General features: G+C 31.3%; 3 protein-coding genes and 1 non-coding gene across 4 annotated transcripts; 3 read left to right on the top strand and 1 right to left on the bottom strand.

The window, feature by feature from the left end:
* Window positions 1-1,378: 1,378 nt before the first annotated feature.
* Window positions 1,379-1,485, top strand: LOC123689850. Its single transcript, XR_006750723.1, has one exon. It is a non-coding gene; the product is annotated as a U6 spliceosomal RNA (small nuclear RNA).
* An 822-nt stretch (window positions 1,486-2,307) lies between these two features.
* On the top strand, window positions 2,308-10,869 carry LOC110995340 (alpha-1,3-mannosyl-glycoprotein 2-beta-N-acetylglucosaminyltransferase). The gene is made up of 9 exons (XM_045631391.1): window positions 2,308-2,859; window positions 5,682-5,803; window positions 6,757-6,970; window positions 7,356-7,434; window positions 8,003-8,152; window positions 8,701-8,791; window positions 9,403-9,507; window positions 10,011-10,175; window positions 10,245-10,869. The coding sequence occupies exons 1-9, from the start codon at window positions 2,577-2,579 to the stop codon at window positions 10,356-10,358; spliced, it is 1,323 nt and encodes a 440-aa protein (XP_045487347.1). The 5' UTR covers window positions 2,308-2,576; the 3' UTR covers window positions 10,359-10,869.
* A 1,377-nt stretch (window positions 10,870-12,246) lies between these two features.
* LOC110995349 (adenosine 5'-monophosphoramidase HINT1) lies at window positions 12,247-13,341 on the bottom strand. Its single transcript, XM_022262471.2, has 3 exons — window positions 13,186-13,341; window positions 12,641-12,752; window positions 12,247-12,435 (listed from the first exon to the last, which is right to left on the bottom strand). Exons 1-3 carry the CDS (start codon window positions 13,294-13,296, stop codon window positions 12,275-12,277), a joined length of 384 nt encoding a protein of 127 aa, XP_022118163.1. The 5' UTR covers window positions 13,297-13,341; the 3' UTR covers window positions 12,247-12,274.
* A 3,124-nt stretch (window positions 13,342-16,465) lies between these two features.
* Window positions 16,466-18,578, top strand: LOC110995342 (translin). The gene is made up of 7 exons (XM_022262463.2): window positions 16,466-16,648; window positions 16,839-16,926; window positions 17,126-17,222; window positions 17,558-17,673; window positions 17,761-17,843; window positions 18,096-18,187; window positions 18,421-18,578. The coding sequence occupies exons 1-7, from the start codon at window positions 16,571-16,573 to the stop codon at window positions 18,548-18,550; spliced, it is 684 nt and encodes a 227-aa protein (XP_022118155.2). The 5' UTR covers window positions 16,466-16,570; the 3' UTR covers window positions 18,551-18,578.
* The last annotated feature ends 331 nt before the right edge of the window (window positions 18,579-18,909 follow it).

The raw sequence follows: 18,909 nt of genomic DNA on the forward strand, positions 1-18,909 counted from the left end.
CGTAGTTTTTATTAATGACCTTATTCAACAACTGTCCTGCAATTGTCTCTTATATGCAGATGACTTAAAAATATTTACTTCTATTACTAATTTAGATGACTGCTTAACATTACAGCGTGATATCAATACCGTATCACAATGGTGCAAGACTAACTACATGTATTTAAATATAGACAAGTGTTTTGTCATATCGTTTACTAATAAACGAAACAAAATCGTATGGAACTACGTCATAGATGGTCAATTAGTTAACAGATCAGATGTTGCAAAAGACCTAGGTATCCTGTTCGATGACAAGCTTTCATTCCGTGCCCACTATAGTCACATCACGTCTAAAGCAAACCATCTATTGGGTTTTATTCTTAGATCCACAAAAGGTTTTAAAAATCCTCGTAGCACCTTGTACTTATACTTCAGCCTCGTAAGAAGTATATTAGAATACGGTAGTCCTATATGGTCGCCGAATTATAAGGTGCACATTGACGATATTGAACGAATTCAGAGGAAATTTCTCAGAATTTTATGTTATCGTATAAAACCTGGCCGGTCTAACTTAAATTATTGCGATAGACTCCTGAAATTTAAAGTTCAACCATTAGAATCCAGACGCATAGTCTTCGACTTAGTTTACCTTTACAAAATCACCCACTCCATTATAGACTCTCCCGAACTACTAGCTCACATTAGCCTTAACATTAGATTTAGTGCCCGTAGAGCTAACGAAGTCAATTTATTTTCCCTTCAAACTTATAAGAATAACATCTCTTTTTACAACCCTTTGACCAGGATGGCTCGTCAATATAACGAGATGGCAAAGAGCAACCACTTACTTGTGGACATATTCTGTCGCAACATCAATAAATTCATTAGTGTCGTTAAAGACATCCTCCATCGTAGGTTAAGTGCTGACCCTTGTGGTCCTGGTTAACGTTACGTTAATTGGTGTCGAGGAACTTATTATTATTATTATTATTGTTTTTTTTTTTACTATGTTACCTTTGTTAGTTATGAGCCTTTTATTGATGTAACATTAATTTTGCAGTGTGCACATGGTTTTACATTAGAATCCTGTTCATAACTATTAGTTTTAAGTTTATTTTTGTAAAGATTATAATGTGTTTTGTGCACCAAATAAATAAAAATAAAATAAATAAAATAAATAGCAATAATGTTAATTGTGGAAAATTTAAATACAAAAAAACCCTATTAATAACGAATATTTTTACTAAATTTGCAAATAAATAAATAAAAACCTATTATAAAAGTAAAAAAACGGAAAATTATTCGTTTTTATTTTCAATATTTTTGCATTCTAAAACGCGCTATCAGAGTTCTTTGCAACTTTAACAATATATACATCAAAATTGTATATTACGTTGTACTCGCTTCGGCAGTACATATACTAAAATTGGAACGATACAGAGAAGATTAGCATGGCCCCTGCGCAAGGATGACACGCAAAATCGTGAAGCGTTCCACATTTTTTTTTACTTTCTATAGTAATGAATACCAAAGCATTTGTGGAGTTTGGCCATACTATACTTCACTTATTTTCGCAATAAACCTTGTTTATAGAACAAACATTTAAAATAACAGGGGACACTGCGTATCTAACACTGAGCTGCCACTTTCCTTCATTAGAGTTGTAGGATTATGTACCTTGTGTGAAAATGGTCTCGAAAGCGTGATCTGTTGTCTTCATGATTCTCATACAAATTCCTTTAGCGGAAGAGGGTATTCCCTTGGATACAATAAGACGAGTGAGACTCTTCGTTGTCAGGAATAGTAGAAAGGGGTGCTTTTACGCAGTAGTGGCTTGAGATGTGTTTTAGACTTGTTAATGTGGCGTTAGACCGCTAGTTTCTAATTTAAATGGTGGAGGTTTATATTGTACTTTTGCAGACGCTCCAGTCTGATCGTCATTGTTGTGAATCAGGTCGTCGTCTATCCGTTTAAGATTTTCTGTTGAAAGGTGTGTTTCGTATATAAAAAATGACCTAACCTCAGTTATGTAAGATAACATAAATGATTTATTATATTATCGATATTAAATATTTATAAATAATATAAAAAAATTGTGCCATCTGCGTGAAATCGATTTTTATGTTTGCCAAAATGACTTGTCAATAATTTATCTCGGGACTCGGCCCTCGGGAGCCCGGACTCCAGTGGAGTAGTCAGCAGTGTCGTTGTCAGACGTCAGCTTTCATTGTAGAGAGTAAGCAGTTAGGTTAGGTGTCTCTACTCTCTAGTAAACATTGATTTGAGATGTCAAATTTTGATTGTTTTGTTGTGATGACTGATGTTGTGATTAATTAATTTTTATGATTGTGAGTTGTAACTTTAAAATTTGTTGGAAAAATATTTAAATTAAATTCACAAAAATTGTTTAATATCAGTGCTATTTCAACTATTGGATCGTCGTATACAGACAATCGAATACATGTGGCTTTTCCTTGATAAATATTTTTTTGTGAAATGTTGATAACTATTTACCACATTAAGTGTCGATATCGCAAAACACGGACGTTTATAACTTCTAACGCTTATCTGAATTAATTATAAAAACTTTTACAATGCGTGTAAACTTACGCAAATTTTTAATTATCGGCATATGTGTAATATGTGCTTGGCTTCTCTTTACATACACTTCTATTATACGTTCATATTTTTCGGTTCCTAAAGACAGTTCTAAAAAATCATTAGTTGAATTGGAAACTAGACTGAAGAAATTACAAGAACAGTTAGATAATGATATGAGTTGGGGTAACAAATTATTAAATAAAATGAAACATCATTTAAAAAAGCAAACTGAAAAACAATTTGTGGTTGAACAGGATAGTAGTCTTGACATTAAAAGTAAGTATAATTTTATTTTAGAGCAATGAGACGTTAGGGTTTATAAAATCTGATATTCATATTTGGGGTCATTTACAATCTCTTATTGAAGGTATTACACCTTTTAAGTATTTGTTGCATTGCTATTTTTGATAATTACCAGTTGATAAATAGGCCTAAGCTTACCAATACTAATGAAATATTGATAAGATGTAAACCCCAGTATCAAAAACAAATTGAGTGTAGTTTTGGGCACTTAAAGCTATTTTATCACTGAATTACCACATTGCTCCAATTATATTTGATATTATCACAATACCGCAATCTAAATCCTCAACTGCATCATAGGGCATAAGTATCTTTATTCAATATATATTATGATGAAACATATCTAAATGTGTAGGTTTAGTAGTCATTTTTATTTTGCTTTTTGGATCTTGGTTGTTTATGGTATACAATTATAATATATTTTTCATTTTATGCACAAAGTGTTATAATTACAGGCAGTTCAATTACATAAAATACATACTTAAATATTGGCCTAAGATAATTTAAACTCTAAATGTTGTATACTCCATAGCATTATTATAAAAATTTAATATACCAATATCAATCTTATGTATAGGTATTATAAATATTATCTATTTGTATGGGGTCATTTTTATTAATCAATTGAAAAGATTACATGTGGTAGATAAAACAAATTTTATTTCTTATCTAGATTAGATAGTACCACAACTAAAATTGTTTTTCACTGAATTTTCTACCTAAAAACTTATTATTATTGATTCAATGAGTCTTCTTTACTACTTTTTTTTAAATAACATTCTGATTACCAGGCCTTGTGTACAAGTAATGAATATGCTTCAATTTTGTGTGCTTATTGCTGATAGAGACTTTTGATTAATTTATTTTAAATTTAGAAGTACATATACATAAAGATATGTAATCATATCTTATTGACATTCATAAGTGTACATATACATAGATGATCTTTAAATTTTTATTGATTGCAAGATTTAAAAGATGTATGCCGACAAGCTTATAGATCTATCTTTAGAGATAGATTGTTACTTTTAGTCTAAGACTTACTAGCATGCTTACACAATAAGCATTTTACACATCCTTAGAAACAATGCTGTTGTTTTTGCTAGCAAATTAATCAAAATAGGCTCGGAATTTAACTAAGGAAATTACAATATAAACTTCCCTTGATTGTGTTTATATAATGCTACTAGCAGACTCCGCCAAGTGCTGCTATGGCTAAGGTTTTTGTTATATTACATAATAGTAAAATATTCAAGGGAAACGATAGGAGAACTTATGTGAAATGTTGGTACATTTAACACAGCGCCATCTGTTAGAATTGTATCCTATAATAAACAATAATTTGCAATAAAATAAAATTGCTACTATAATTAAAGATCTAAGCTATCCTTTCTCTTAAGTTGGACCAGACTGCTCACAGTGTGCCAATTTAATTAATATATATATATATATGCCAATATAATAAAATTGGTTAAGTAGTTTAGGAGTCCATCGCGGACAAACATCGTGACAGGCGATTTATATATATTAAGATATCTCTGTACAGCTATCATATACCTGCATTAAAGGTTTTTAACGTAAATGAGCGAGACAAGTCTGGTGTTTGATTTGAGTATTTATTGAGGTTGAGGAGTATAGTCATATAATTAGCACTATACAATATTATGTTATATCATATATGTTAATAATGTAGTCCAACAGTTTTATGCAGGTCATTGTCCATGTCTATATTTCAAATGTACCTTTTTTTAAGAAATTATTCCTGTAAGAATGTACTAAACAACACTGGCTTACAGTACCTTTGTAGTTTATCACCTCAAAATGTTGCAATTTTAATTATTCATAAGAAATTAATTATTAGAAAGAGTAAATTGCTCTATTGTTATCGAAAAAACAACAAATTTGGTATATTTTTCACCTGTTTAAATAAAAGTTCTTTACAAATAAATTTGTACTGAATTCTCTTGATTTGCAAAACATGATTCTAATGAAGTATTTGATTTACTGTAAAATTATTGCTGCTATGTAAAGTTTGTATGAAATAGTGTGGTACTGGTACTGGAATTTCCTGAATTCCGGTTTTACCGAATTTCATGTATTCGTCGCCCATAAACTATTTATTAGTTTCTTTTCCCATTGATCTTTATTCAAATTTATATGCCTCAGAGAACAACAATCATTGCCTGCAGGGCTACTCTATAAATCGGGAAGCGATTATTAATGATAAATGTAATTGGCACTCTAAGAAAGTGCTGAGCAACAAATTATGTCATATTTTTTTATCAAGTTTACATCATAATATTATAGTACCATATGGTTTTAAATAAAACCGTACAAATAATATTAAAATATACGTGTCTATGTTTAAAACATATCAAATAGTTTCTTATCATTTTAAAAACTGGTGTAAGTTAAAATCTTAAGATAGGATATTGGCAGAATTAAACTGTCATTTTCATACAAAGGTCTATCCACATACATCAATCCGACCTACCATGGAAACCTTGTATCGACAGATGTCTATTACAATCCGTCGATTGGTTATTGGCACACTTATATTAATATTTGGATTAAGAAGACTATCTCAGATAGTCAAAAATGGATTGAGATAGGCTTTGTCATTAAATCTATATAATATTTCTAAATTTATACAAAAATGAATTTGTTGCAGTTATGAAATAACATTTAACTGTGAATAAATAACTTGCTTTTCGAGTGGTTTAGAGTAGTGATGGCCAACGATACTGATTAGATTAATTATCTAGAATTAGTAGTAATTTTGTTTTTTTTTTCAGGTTTAAATCCAATCCTTCCAGTATTAGTGATTGCTTGTGACAGAATAACAGTGAAGCGGTGTTTAGATAATTTAGTTAAATTTAGACCGGATAAAGAAACTTTTCCAATTATAGTTAGTCAGGTACGTTGCACAATTTTTCATGAAAAAAAAATAATGTTTTTTACTTTATACTTTTCTATTGACCTATAGACACATCTCGGTATGAGCAAAAACGTGGAAAAGTAAATTTAATTAGCTGGGATCGAATACACGACTTTAAAGTTGAATTTAATACAGACAATAAATTATATAAAAAAATATATAATATACTGTTAAAACCTGAAGTGTTGGCCCGTAAATGTAGGAAATCATTTCTATAGTAGATTAACTATCCCTGTGGCCCTATACTATAATTCTTCATTCCGTAAAATTCTGATTTTTTTAAATTTATTAGTCGGATACAAAGTCCATTAGCACTAGAATTCTGACATTTCATAAGTGTTGCTAAATACCGCCATATTATATATATATTAGATATTCTTTAGCTGGCATCACTGGTCTATTAACTCCAGGTTTAGTAAACTCAAACAAAAAATAAATGTTATCTTTCCTTTTTTGTTTTTGACTGCTTGTGGTGAAAAGAGACGTAATTATCACTCGCCGTTAAACCACTTTTTTTATTTTTAACCAATTTAAAGACTCGTATTGAATTGAAAAATATGCCCGGCCAAAAAGGTTTGTAATCTCTGACATGTCAAAAAATGACAGCGTTCAGAAATCTACCGAATTAAAAATCAATGTATAGCTAAAACGGCGAAATTTATTTAGTTTGTAATATGCATTTCAGTTTTTGTTAATACGGTTTTAGATATTTATTAAAGCAATGTTACGTTTGTATAAATTTTAATAAATTAAGAGATTATTAGGAACGCTCTAAATATTTTTTAATATACTTGTATATAGACTATACATGGAAAATTTATAGATCATCACAAATACCAACCACGCCAACAGAAATATCTCATATAATCTGTATAAAATGCAACAATGTGTTTGTTATGTCCTGTCTAATGAAAAACGATCACAAATTACAGGATTGCGGTCACAACGCGACGTACCAAATGATTAGGTCCTACACAGATTCTGATCCATCGATATCGGTGGTGCAGCAGCCGGACCTCTCAGAAATACCGCTGACGCGAGCGAAAGCTAAATTCAAAGGGTATTTTAAAATAGCCCGCCATTACCGATTCGCGTTGAATTACATATTCCGGCATTTAGGACATGAGGCTGTGATTATTGTTGAAGGTAAATATAAACTCAGAATTAATTTAAAAAACATAGTGTATGTCGGAGCAATCTTAATAAACTACTAGGAAATTGCACGATATAAGTTATTTCACAAGATTTAAAAGAAACATAATATCAGATCAATGATTAAAGAACCTATAGAAATCGTATTTTTTTATTATGTTAAAACAATAGTCAAACATTCAAAAATAGAATGCAATATTATTTTTATAAAATGTTCGAAATTTAAAAATAATGTGCCAGTGACAGAACTTTGGGACCAACTATGTATACATGATATGTATAAGAAAAAAGGTTGATTTCAATATCTAATCGATAATCTAAAAATAATATATTTTAAATTCTCTACCGTATTCACGTAATCAATTAATTTTGTTTACAGACGATTTGGATATATCACCGGACTTTTTTGAATATTTTCTCGGTACCTATCCATTATTATTAAGAGATCCAAGTATATGGTGAGTTGAACTGTTAATATTTAACAAACACCGTTAATTGTGTTAATTGGATAGGCTGTTATTAGATAAAATCAATAAAATAAGAAAACTTATACCGATGTTGTGTGGCAGGATATATATATATGTATATATATAATGTGTGTGTGTGTATTGGAAAACACGTATGTATGTATAACACGTACGTTGTTACACGTCTTTTTCCTAATTGGAATATACCTTATTAATTAAAAAGATTTCGATATTACTTTTTGTTTCGAAATTCGTAGACAAATATACTGTAACGTACGCTAAGAAGCTACAAGTATCAAGTACCTACAGAACCTGTTTAGATCTAGGCCATAGAACAACTTCAAGCCGATTTCCTCACGTTGTTTTACTTCACCGTTCGGTTCGTTAAAATTCGCACATAGTTCATTGGTGCACAGCCGGATATCGAACGTAAGACCTCAGGTACGAGAGTCGCGCTAAAGCCACTAGGCCATCACTGCTCCCATCAAATTACACATCTATTAATAACCTCTGATTTGTGAAGTCGGTTAAGAATTGAAAATCCATGAAATATTTTCAGGTGCATATCAGCATGGAACGACAATGGAAAGAAGGAATTGATAGATATAAATCGTCCAGAACTCCTTCATAGAACTGATTTCTTTCCTGGATTGGGCTGGATACTTAGGAGTGAGACCTGGGACCAGTTGGAAAGTAAATGGCCTGAGGCGTGAGTTATTAAAATTTTTGTGACATAGCCCATAGTCTGCGTTTGCAATGTAAGCGGAAAAATGTAATTATTTACAACATCAAATTAGATAACTCAAAAATAACAGAATTTCTCCACTGTATGTTATTATACCTTTTCAATTACTCTATCTATTAAAAAACCGCATCAATCCGTTGCGTAGATTTAAAGATTTAACCATACATAGGGATATAGGTACAGAGAAAGCTACTTTTTTATGCTATGTATTGAAATACGTTCGTGAAGTGTGCAACACTGTGCGCTCATGGTCTATAATCCGGCTGCGGGCTCATCGGTTATTTGCTAAAAAACAATTTTTTATGTATATTTATAAATATACATTATATTTACCAAGTTGCCCATAATATTTGGCCGCTTGTATTTTTCGTGAAATTATTTTTAATTGATTGTTGGACGCACTAATCTTGCAGCCGGATCTCGTACTATTAGCTACGACCAAAGTGTTTCGTTTATTTGAACATCCCTCCTAAAACCGCCGCAAATCACGCTAATACAAGATTTATTTTCAGTTTTTTTGACGACTGGTTAAGAGATCCGCAGAATACCGAAGGTCGTTCGTGCATCAGACCCGAAGTGTCAAGAACTTACTCGTTTGGAAAGGTATTTCATTCATTTATTTAAATGTAAAAGTGAGGAGTAAGTTTTCCAAAGGTAAGACAAGTAGGAAATTTGTGATATTATTTTTTTAAGAGGCGAAGATCAATGTGTTAAAGTTTATATAAGAACCGATGGCATCCCAATATTTATTTATATTTTTGCCATTGATTTTTTGAAAGTTAAGTATAGTGCAATAAAACAAAAGAAAAAAGTAAAATGTCTTCGTTTCGAGCACTTTTTCAAAGTGACATACATACTTGCTGTAACGCAAGTTCAGCTCTACATCGACACCAAATAACGTCTATAATAATAATAAAATGTATTGGGATAATGCTCCAGGTATGGACGATCTTTGCCGACAGAAAATATACAAAAATATTACATATAAAAAAAACACAAATTTACCATTTCAAGAAAAATTCATAAGAAATTAATCAGTGTTATTGCAATCTTAAAAGTATGTTCGATGAATGTATAATTTTTTTTAATGATTACGGCTGGTCTTAAAATCTATATTAGTAATCTTACGTTACAAGTATTAATTATTTAATTTTTTCTAAGGAAAATGTATAAATTTTTCTATATCCTAAAACATTTGTTTCTCGTGTTATCAGGTTGGAGTGAGTAAAGGTCTATTCTTCGACCTCCACTTGCGATATATGCAGCTTAATGCCGAATTTGTCGAATTCACAAAATTGAACCTCACTTATCTCATCAAAGTAAGTAGAAATTCTATAAAAAGCATTAAAAATTCTATAGAAATTAATTAAAAATTTAATATAAAGTATGTTAAAATTCTATAGAAAGTAAGTAAAAAGGTAGGAATCTCATAGGAAATAGACATCCCTTACATTGATCAGAGTTTCTCTAAGGAGGTCATTCAAGTATTACGTAAGAAACATAGAGTCTTTGATTTTCTTATTTTGTGATTAGGTAATTATTTACTTTTCACACATATTACCCTCACATTGTCTTTGCTTAAAAACTAAATGCATTTTAGAGGATTCCTACAAAAAATAATATGTTTAAGTACTATTATTTTTAAGAGCTTTGCTTTCTTTGGCTGACTAGAGGAGGGGGGGGAAGCAGTAAATCTGGTGGTCTGCGCGCTAACGCGATGAATTTATAACAAATACTTATATTTTATTTTTAATAAATTTTAGTTAACAACAAAATTAAGTCAGCTCATAATAATTCATAGCTTTGTTTTTTGGTATTATAGGACGTATACGACGACAACCTAACATCACTGGTTGCTGCACTGCCGGAGTCTTCAGCCGAGGATGTGATAATGGGTTATGGAACTGGTCCAGTTCGGGTCGAATACAGTAACGCTAAGAGTTATCAGCGAGCTGCTAAGAAACTTGGCTTGATGGACGATTTTAGGGTAGGTTTTCTACGTTAAAGTGGTTTTTAAAAAGGTATTATTGTATAATATAACAAAATTTATTTTCAGAGCGGAATACCGCGGACGGCTTACCGTGGCATTGTGACATGTTTCATAAAAGGGCGTCGGGTATATTTGGCCCCGAGCTATGAATGGACTAAATACGACCCCAATTGGGGCTAACACTGGTAACGGCTCATCATTTATTGATAAAATGATCTATTGAGCCTTTTAAACTGAATGTATATCAGAATGCCAATCAAATGTGTCAGAAACTTAATAGAACAATGTGATGGACCACTTCCGGAAATAATTGCAGCTTATTTGAAAATCATATTTTTTATTTATTGTCATAGATTTATGCGTCTATTTTAACATTCCATCGAGATATTTCAATGAAGTATTGTTTTAATTACATTCGCGTTAGAATGACGTTGACGTCATGTCATGTGTCATGTTTATGTCATTATTCTAGCAGCTGACATTTAAATTAGTATTTAGTATCGTCCTTGACAATCCCATGTAGTGTGTAGCAAATAAAATATGGCTAGGATCAGACGATCACCATACATCATCTTCCTTGAGATCTAGTAAATATTTATTGATGTGTAAACGCGACAAAAATAAATTTGACATAAAATCAAGATTTTTTGTGATTCATCAATATCTGTAAATATTTATTGACTGTGCGTGTTTATTTGGATGTGTAAGATAAAAAAAATATTTTGGATCACTGTTTCTACAAAATAAATCAGTATATTTGTGTTTGTGCTTATTAAAAAAATTAAGTACATAACTAATTATGCAGAGACAGGTAACGTGATATTGGATTCCGATGTTTAATAACCGTCTGACCCCAGGCTATGTGAAAATAATTTTTGTTCTAGAATTATAATATCTGTAAAATTCATTTTTTCTGTTTACTTTTTTTAATTTGCTTGTCTTGAAAAAGGATTCTTTCAAAAGCAAACACCTAAATAAATTTTCTTATTGTTTATATTAAATAAAAGCTACTCCTGAATAGTTATAATGCACCAAAAACCATGAAATGCCAGATTGCATTTTTTAAATGTTAAATATACTGTTAAGTATTTAATAAAGCAATCCTTTGAAAATTTACTAAATGTATGTTAATATAATAAAAGACTGTGATGTGTATTGTATATAAAATCATTATATATTGCATTTTAATTTTAAAGTGGGCTAATTGTCAAAACTATATTTACAGACTGTAGATATTCTCATTTGTAATATAATATACAAACTGAATAAGTAAAATATATGTATGTATAAATGTATATAAAATATACTTTCAATTTAAAATTATCTGTGAAGCAAAGGATTTGATTTTGTAAAAAATACTTTCTTTTTATTTAATGTTACTTGTAGTTAGTATAACAAGGCTGTATATGTCTGCTAATTCACCATTATAAAATAGTTTTATCTGATTTGTATTTTGTGTCTAAAATCAGTATTTTGTGATAAGTTAATTTTTATTCATAGTACAAATTTTCCTTTCTAGTACTTAAAATTGTTTCTTATATTGTTGCCTTTTTTTCTGTTAAATTGCGGTTGGTAAAACTGAAATGATATGATTTCAATAAAGTTGTCATATCTATTCTTGTTTTTTACCAAACATTAAATATTGTTGTTTTGAAATATACCTAGTCTGATAACTAATTCCATATTTTTTTCCTTTTAATGTAATAGGAAAAACCCTTCATTCCGCAAATTATAACATTACTAAATTTGTCAATATTTGTGTGATTTACTTTAGTATAAAATATCTCAATGTTAACAGCTCAAGCCTTTCATAGTCAATCTCCTTTAGCCAGAACTACCTATTCTCAGTATGTAAGGTGTTTTCAGTGTTTTAGTATCATAAAAATATTTTTTTGTTGCATTAATATATAGAGATATAGATTTTTTCTAAAATATTATTAAACAGGCCATCTATCTATACATGAATAAATTTACAGTAACATGTACTTTGCAAAACCAATAATCTCTGAAAACTAAAAAACTTGCTATATTTTGTTAGTAATTTCAAATTCTATAAACATAAACTAAATTAATTTATTAAACTTTATTCAAATCAATTATCCAGGGGGCCAGTGCATCTGCCTTCCTCCTAAGATATGCACATGCAAATGGTATACACTCTGGGCACCATTTTTGCCATCATTAATGACAAGTCGGAATCCAGCTTTGTCAAGGCCTTCCTGAGCAGCAACTTTACGCGCCGTTGTTAAGAGATGACCTGACAATAAACAATACTAATTACAGTTACTGAAATGAACCTAGTTAAGTTGCTTTTGTTTAGACTAGTTACTTATATATTATTTAAACAGAAACCTTATGTATTTCTCTGCTATTATGACATGTCTAACTATAAAGCCAAAACTGTCTAACCTGCAGTTAATTTTTTAAATAATTAGTACAAAATTGATGTTACACAAAATTACCTAGTAGTTGCTCGTCACTATCTTCAGCCTGTGACAGCTGCGAGATTGGTTTTCGGGGAATAACTAGTATGTGTGTGGGAGCCTGCGGGTTCACATCGTGGAATGCGACACACTGTCAAAAAGGTAATTTTAGAAGTACTGAATTCACACAATTCAATCAGTGTTTTGTATTGGTTTCTGAATCTCTCTGAGATCATAAGTTCGAACTCCGAGTGTGCACCAATGCACTTTCTATGTGAGTATTTAATACTCATACAGTGAAAAAAAACATGGTAAGGAAACCGGCACGCCTTAGACCCAAAAAATCCCTTATCTAAATAGAAAAACAAATTATTATGACAAAGGTTGTATCGCCACTGGTTATTTAATTCACAGAATACGCGCTGGATGTTTGGCGAATAAATTATACGTTCACAAGTTTTCACTTAATTTCATTTATTTTTTAGGGAGGTCTAGAATGTTAAGACGATAAGTAAGGCACTTATCATCTTTCCCAAATAGATTTTAAACATAAACTGAAAGCACGTAAAGTATGAATTTTTTACCTGATCATCTTCATAAACAAATTTGGCAGGGATTTCCTTTCTCAAAATCTTTCCAAATATAGTATCGCCTCCAGGAGCTGCAGTTTTAGCAAGTTCTACTTCGCCGGCCATTTTATTTTTTAAATCTGTGTCCGAATCTGACAGTCTGAGCAGTGAGCACTGGATCAGTGTGACCAGCTTTAAATTGGGTATCCTTCCCCGCTTAGGCAAGAAAACTGACAAATCCTGCCCAACATTTATGTACAAAATGCCAAAATAATGCCAATATAATTTAAAATCATAGACACAGTATTTTTTGTAGTTTTATTTAATAATTGTACAGAAAGTTAAAGACTGAAGTAAAAATTATACATTCGTATTCGTATTCGCATCGTTTTCTTCTTGATCACTTTCTTTATACATCGCTTTTGTCATTTGTTTAATCATTTCTTTAGTTGGCTGGAATGAAACGCAATCACCATGTTCACTAATGCCCTGTTTTCAAATCAGAAACAAAAGTATGTCTTCTCTTCTAATCCGACTAATCAGAAAAACAACTTACAAATAAAGATGTAATATTATCATAAACATTTTGCGCAACACTTTAAAGTTGAATGAACTACACATTCAACTTGAGATGTTATGGGAAATCCCCGAACCAAATGTTGCCATTGGAATTTTAAATTTCCTAGCTACTGCTTTTTCTTTTCTCGATACTACACCCTACTCCTTTTATAGACTATACTGCCAAATCTGCCAGCTTATATTGCTATAACTGCCAATTACTGACAGATTTCTAAAACTTCAAACAATCCTGCCAGAGAGTAAAACCAAGGGCTAAATCTGCCAAAAAGGCAGGATCCTGCCACATATGGTCACACTGCACTGGATACTGAGCAGTGTTCACAACCTGAAGCCAGGCAACTATCGTACCAGGGACGAAAAATTATCGTACAAGTCAGGAATATGGATAAAATACTTTTAAAAATCATATGAAACGTGCAATAATGTATGTAGGAAATGATTTATAATTTAAATCTTGTAAACTTGTGTTATTTAAATTGAAAAAATAATAATTCAAATTAACAGTTCGACTTATGGCAAGACCCGAGCTGAGAGTGGACGTCGGACAAGGGCACTTCGAGTGTCATGAACGTGCCAACATTTCGAATTTATATTGAACAACAGTAGTAACCAATGAAAGGATTGCGCCATGAAGCAACGGCATGTGATCCTAATAAAACAATGAGCCAATAGATGGCACTAACACTAAAAACTGTAATTATTATTGGGCTATCTGTGTAATTATCAAATTTTTCATCAGAACTGAAATTATTGTACAATCTGCGTACGATAGTCGCGTACCGTCGTACATCGTACGTAGCTATGAAATTATCGTACATGTACGATAATTATCGTACGGTTGTGAACACTGATACTGAGTGCTACGTAAAATGACAAATGACAAAGAGAAAATAATCGCTCTTTGAGTCTTGACATTGTTAATTCAATTGACAATTGGTACCTTACTTTTGGCAAACTTTATCAATAAAAAATAAAAAACATTCCTAAGTTCTTGCGAACACGCCATGGTGCACGCGGCCACAACAAACAAACATGTACTAAGTCTTATTACACTATGAGGCTTATTACACTATGAGGCTTATTACACTATGCGATATGCAGACTATCTTAAAATCTAATTAGCAAGCTCGCTATTACACTGGACTGAATACCGCACGCTAACTCATTTTTACTCATTTGCAAAGCGTACGTAGTCGGTGACGGATGTCACCATGTGACTTAAGAAACTACCTTAGAGTAGGAGTTGCCGAGTTTGAATGACTATTAAAATGTTATATTAGTAATTTATATTAGTATATGTAATTTAATAGATACTCCATACATTCAATATGGCAATAAAAATGGAATGTCTCGGTACAAATCAAGAACAGAACCAGGCTGGCACACTTTAGTATGTTGTCATTAGAGAATCGCAGAAAATTTATTTAAATTTATTGACACATCGTTTGCAGCTAAGATATTCTATAATAAGATTGATTGTTCGAACCTTCTTTCTAAATTTAAGATTCATGTTTGTTTTTACCAATGTATCAGTGTGTCGAGCGTTGGCTAACTTTATCTAAAAAAAATAAAAAACATTCCAAAGTACTTTTTTTTTCTTGCGAACACGCCATGGTGCACGCGGCCACAGAAAACAAACATGTACGAACGTCTTTGCTCTGCGACTGCCGCGCGCTGACTGAATGGTTAAGCATGCTAAGTCTTATTACACTACACGAGCAAGTAAAGAGCTTATTACACCACGCGATATTCAGACAGTCTTACTAAGATTTAGCCTAATGTAATAAGAGTTAGCCAGTTAGCCTGTCTAATTAGACCGACCGAATGGGTTCGGCGGTGCTTACTTGCTTACTTGCTGAATATCGTGTAGTGTAATAAGACTTAGCATGCTTAACCATTCAGTCAGCGCGCGGCAGTCGCAAAGCAAAGACGTTCGTACATGTTTGTTTTCTGTGGCCGCGTGCACCATGGCGTGTTCGCAAGAAAAAAAAGTACTTTGGAATGTTTTTTATTTTTTATAGATAAAGTTAGCCAACGCTCGACACACTGATACATTGGTAAAAACAAACATGAATCTTAAATTTACAAAGAAGGTTCGGACAATCAATCTTATTATAGAATATCTTAGCTGCAAACGATGTGTCAATAAATTTAAATAAATTTTCTGCGATTCTCTAATGACAACATACTAAAGTGTGCCAGCCTGGTTCTGTTCTTGATTTGTACCGAGACATGCCATTTTTATTGCCATATTGAATGTATGCAGTATCTATTAAATTACATATAATAATATAAATTACTAATATAACATTTTAATAGTCATTCAAACTCGGCAACTCCTACTCTAAGGTAGTTTCTTAAGTCACATGGCGATATCCGTCACCGACTACGTACGCTTTGCAAATGAGTTAGCGTGCGGTATTCAGTCCAGTGTAATAGCGAGCTTGCCAATTAGATTTTAAGACAGTCTTACTAAGACAGTCTGAATATCGCATAGTGTAATAAGCACTTAAGCCCGCCGAACCCATTCGGTCAGTCTAATTAGACAGGCTTACTTGCTAACTCTTATTACATTATGCTAAATCTTAGTAAGACTGTTTGAATATCGCGTAGTGTAATAAGCCTCTTAAATGATAAATACGGGATAGGTAAAATGGAGATAATTCAATTATAGCCTGTATTTCTCTGTCAACTGTCAAGAAGTAAAACGATTCTAGTTTCTACCTTCTGCCAAAAGCAGAAGTATCATTATAAGCTCCAAATAATCATAAGTGAAAACACATAAATTATTTGTAAATTGAAGAACCCAGAAGTTAAAACAATGAGCTCAAGGGACATAATAAATACCATATTCGGGGAATTCCAAAAAAGTCTTGATGAAGAACAAGAAATACGTGAAGTTAGTTGTAATTTCTTAATACTTCCTCATTGTTTGCCGGGGCATTTGGTAGAAAAATATACCGGCATATTAATGTTTCATTCTCAGTTTATTACTATTAAGAAATGTAGTCACTTATTTACCGATTTTATACAAACTGATCAAGTTAAATTTCGTTTCAACGATTAATTACCATAATTATAATTTGTAGAAAATCCGTAATATCTGCAAAGATGTGGACCAAGTATCAAGAGAAATCACAACAGTATTGCAAGTGATACACCATGATGAGTCGGCCAGTAAGTCAATATGTATTCAAATACTTGCTACTGTTCAAAGGTATACTTGATACCTTTATTGTCAATAGTTCTGGTCTCAAATGTTTTTAATAGTTTCATTTATCTTCTAATTAGTTACAACTTTTACTTGTGTTTAATATGGTAATTGTATACTTAACCGATAAAATTATTAATATTTTTTTATAACCTCTTATTGTAGTTTCAGCTGCATGTTTAAAAGCTCGTGAGTTATTTGAAAAGGCTAATACTGGCTACAGCAAGTTGAAGGAAGTGGTTCCATCAGGGGATTACTATAAGTATGCATTTTTCTTTTAAATTGACATATTTTTGTTTAAAAACTTGTAGAATCTTATTATAAAATATAACTGAAAGAACAGATAGTGTTATTGAATCTATATGTATTTTTTTAGTTTATGATTGTGGAATTGTACTACAAGAAATTTGAATATTTTAAAAACACTAAATTTACTCACATTGCTATATCTAATAAAACTGGCCTTTAATTCATAATAGCACAAACACAAAATCAAAAATGAAGAAGATGGTCATATAATCAGTGTAGTAACACTAATTTAATTGTTTTATTATATTTTAGTAGCAATTGGGATCAAAGTATAGTAAATTCTTCCAGATACCATGATCACTGGCGCTACATGACACAGCGTTACTGCTATCTAATTTCTCTTACAATTTGGTTAGAGAAGGGAATATTGGCAACTCACGAGACTGTGGCTTCTGTATTGGACAGTGAGTAACGACTAGATAAATAATATATATATATTTTTTTAACATTAATTAAATTACATGATTTTACAATTAATCTTTCTTTCTTAGTAAGTGCAGAGGAATTAAAGAATGGCTTTCATTTAGACATTGATGATTATTTAGTGGGACTTCTTAATCTTTGTACTGAATTGGTAAGTGCACAATCTATTTTCAACTACAAATTAATTAGTATATCTTTAAAGTTGGTGCCACTATAAAAGTTTCATCATATGAGTATTTGATTTGTATATTAACTTATGCAATTTTTATAAAATAGTATACATATTCAATGAGTAACAGAAAATGTTAATTGTGAGCAACATATGAAAGTCATTCACAATGAAAGTATGTATATCCCATCTATTATAGACAATGAAATTAATAAAAAATGTATCAAATTATAGTCACGGCTGGCTGTGAATTCGGTAACCCGTGGGGACTACAACAAGCCACTACAGATATCAAAATTTGTTATGGAACTTAATGCTGGATTCCGGTAAGAAATTTATCTTGATAATATACTTTACATGTTAATGGTTGAATAATGGAAAATGCAAGTTTTTTTAATTGTAATACTTTGGAATACCCTTGAGGAATAAATCCAGTTTTCCAATATACAGTAAAGGTAATAAATGTATTAATTATTTTCTGAATTATATACAGCAATTTTAAGCATAAGCTGGTTACTATAAGATTCAGACTTTTATCCAGGAAATTTATTTTTGACAGGTTATTAAATTTGAAGAATGATCACCTGCGCAAGCGCTTTGATGCTCTCAAGTATGATGTTAAGAAAATAGAGGAAGTTGTCTATGATCTGAGTATTAGAGGACTTTTGCCTAAGACTGAAACTGCTTAATAACAATAAATAATTCTGAAAAAGAACACATTTTATTTGACTAGCTTATTGAATAATTTCCCTTTCTCTGAACAATGTTTATTAACATGACTAATCAGGGTAATGGACAAGAAAAAAAAGTGAGGTTGTAGAACTTGTTCACATTTCAGTTAATCATGATTCTAGTAGGTACTTGTAATTTTTTTTATGATGTTTATTTTTCAATTATATTTTTCAAGTCTTAAAAAATAATTCTTGAAATCAAATTTTTTTGGACTAGATTTTTTAATATCACGCTTTGCAATTCGTATAGATGGTTAGTCCAGACCGGTAGTAAAAATATCGATTTTTTTTTAATTAACTGAAAAATTTAGCATTTT

The sequence above is a fragment of the Pieris rapae genome, chromosome 15 (genome assembly GCF_905147795.1).
Source record: "Pieris rapae chromosome 15, ilPieRapa1.1, whole genome shotgun sequence".
Taxonomy (NCBI): domain Eukaryota; kingdom Metazoa; phylum Arthropoda; class Insecta; order Lepidoptera; family Pieridae; genus Pieris; species Pieris rapae.

Bases quoted from the DNA above. Each gene is read 5' to 3' on its own strand.
- LOC110995340 (XM_045631391.1), top strand. From the start codon at position 2,577: ATGCGTGTAAACTTACGCAAATTTTTAATTATCGGCATATGTGTAATA. The intron at 7,435-8,002 runs GTGAGTTGAACT...AAATATTTTCAG, and splicing joins TTAAGAGATCCAAGTATATG to GTGCATATCAGCATGGAACG. The intron at 8,153-8,700 runs GTGAGTTATTAA...ATTTATTTTCAG, and splicing joins GAAAGTAAATGGCCTGAGGC to TTTTTTTGACGACTGGTTAA.
- LOC110995349 (XM_022262471.2), bottom strand. From the start codon at position 13,296: ATGGCCGGCGAAGTAGAACTTGCTAAAACTGCAGCTCCTGGAGGCGAT. The intron at 12,753-13,185 runs GTAAAAAATTCA...CCTTTTTGACAG, and splicing joins TTGTTTATGAAGATGATCAG to TGTGTCGCATTCCACGATGT. The intron at 12,436-12,640 runs GTAATTTTGTGT...GTTTATTGTCAG, and splicing joins TAGTGACGAGCAACTACTAG to GTCATCTCTTAACAACGGCG.
- LOC110995342 (XM_022262463.2), top strand. From the start codon at position 16,571: ATGAGCTCAAGGGACATAATAAATACCATATTCGGGGAATTCCAAAAA. The intron at 16,927-17,125 runs GTAAGTCAATAT...CTCTTATTGTAG, and splicing joins ACACCATGATGAGTCGGCCA to TTTCAGCTGCATGTTTAAAA. The intron at 17,674-17,760 runs GTGAGTAACGAC...TTTCTTTCTTAG, and splicing joins TGTGGCTTCTGTATTGGACA to TAAGTGCAGAGGAATTAAAG.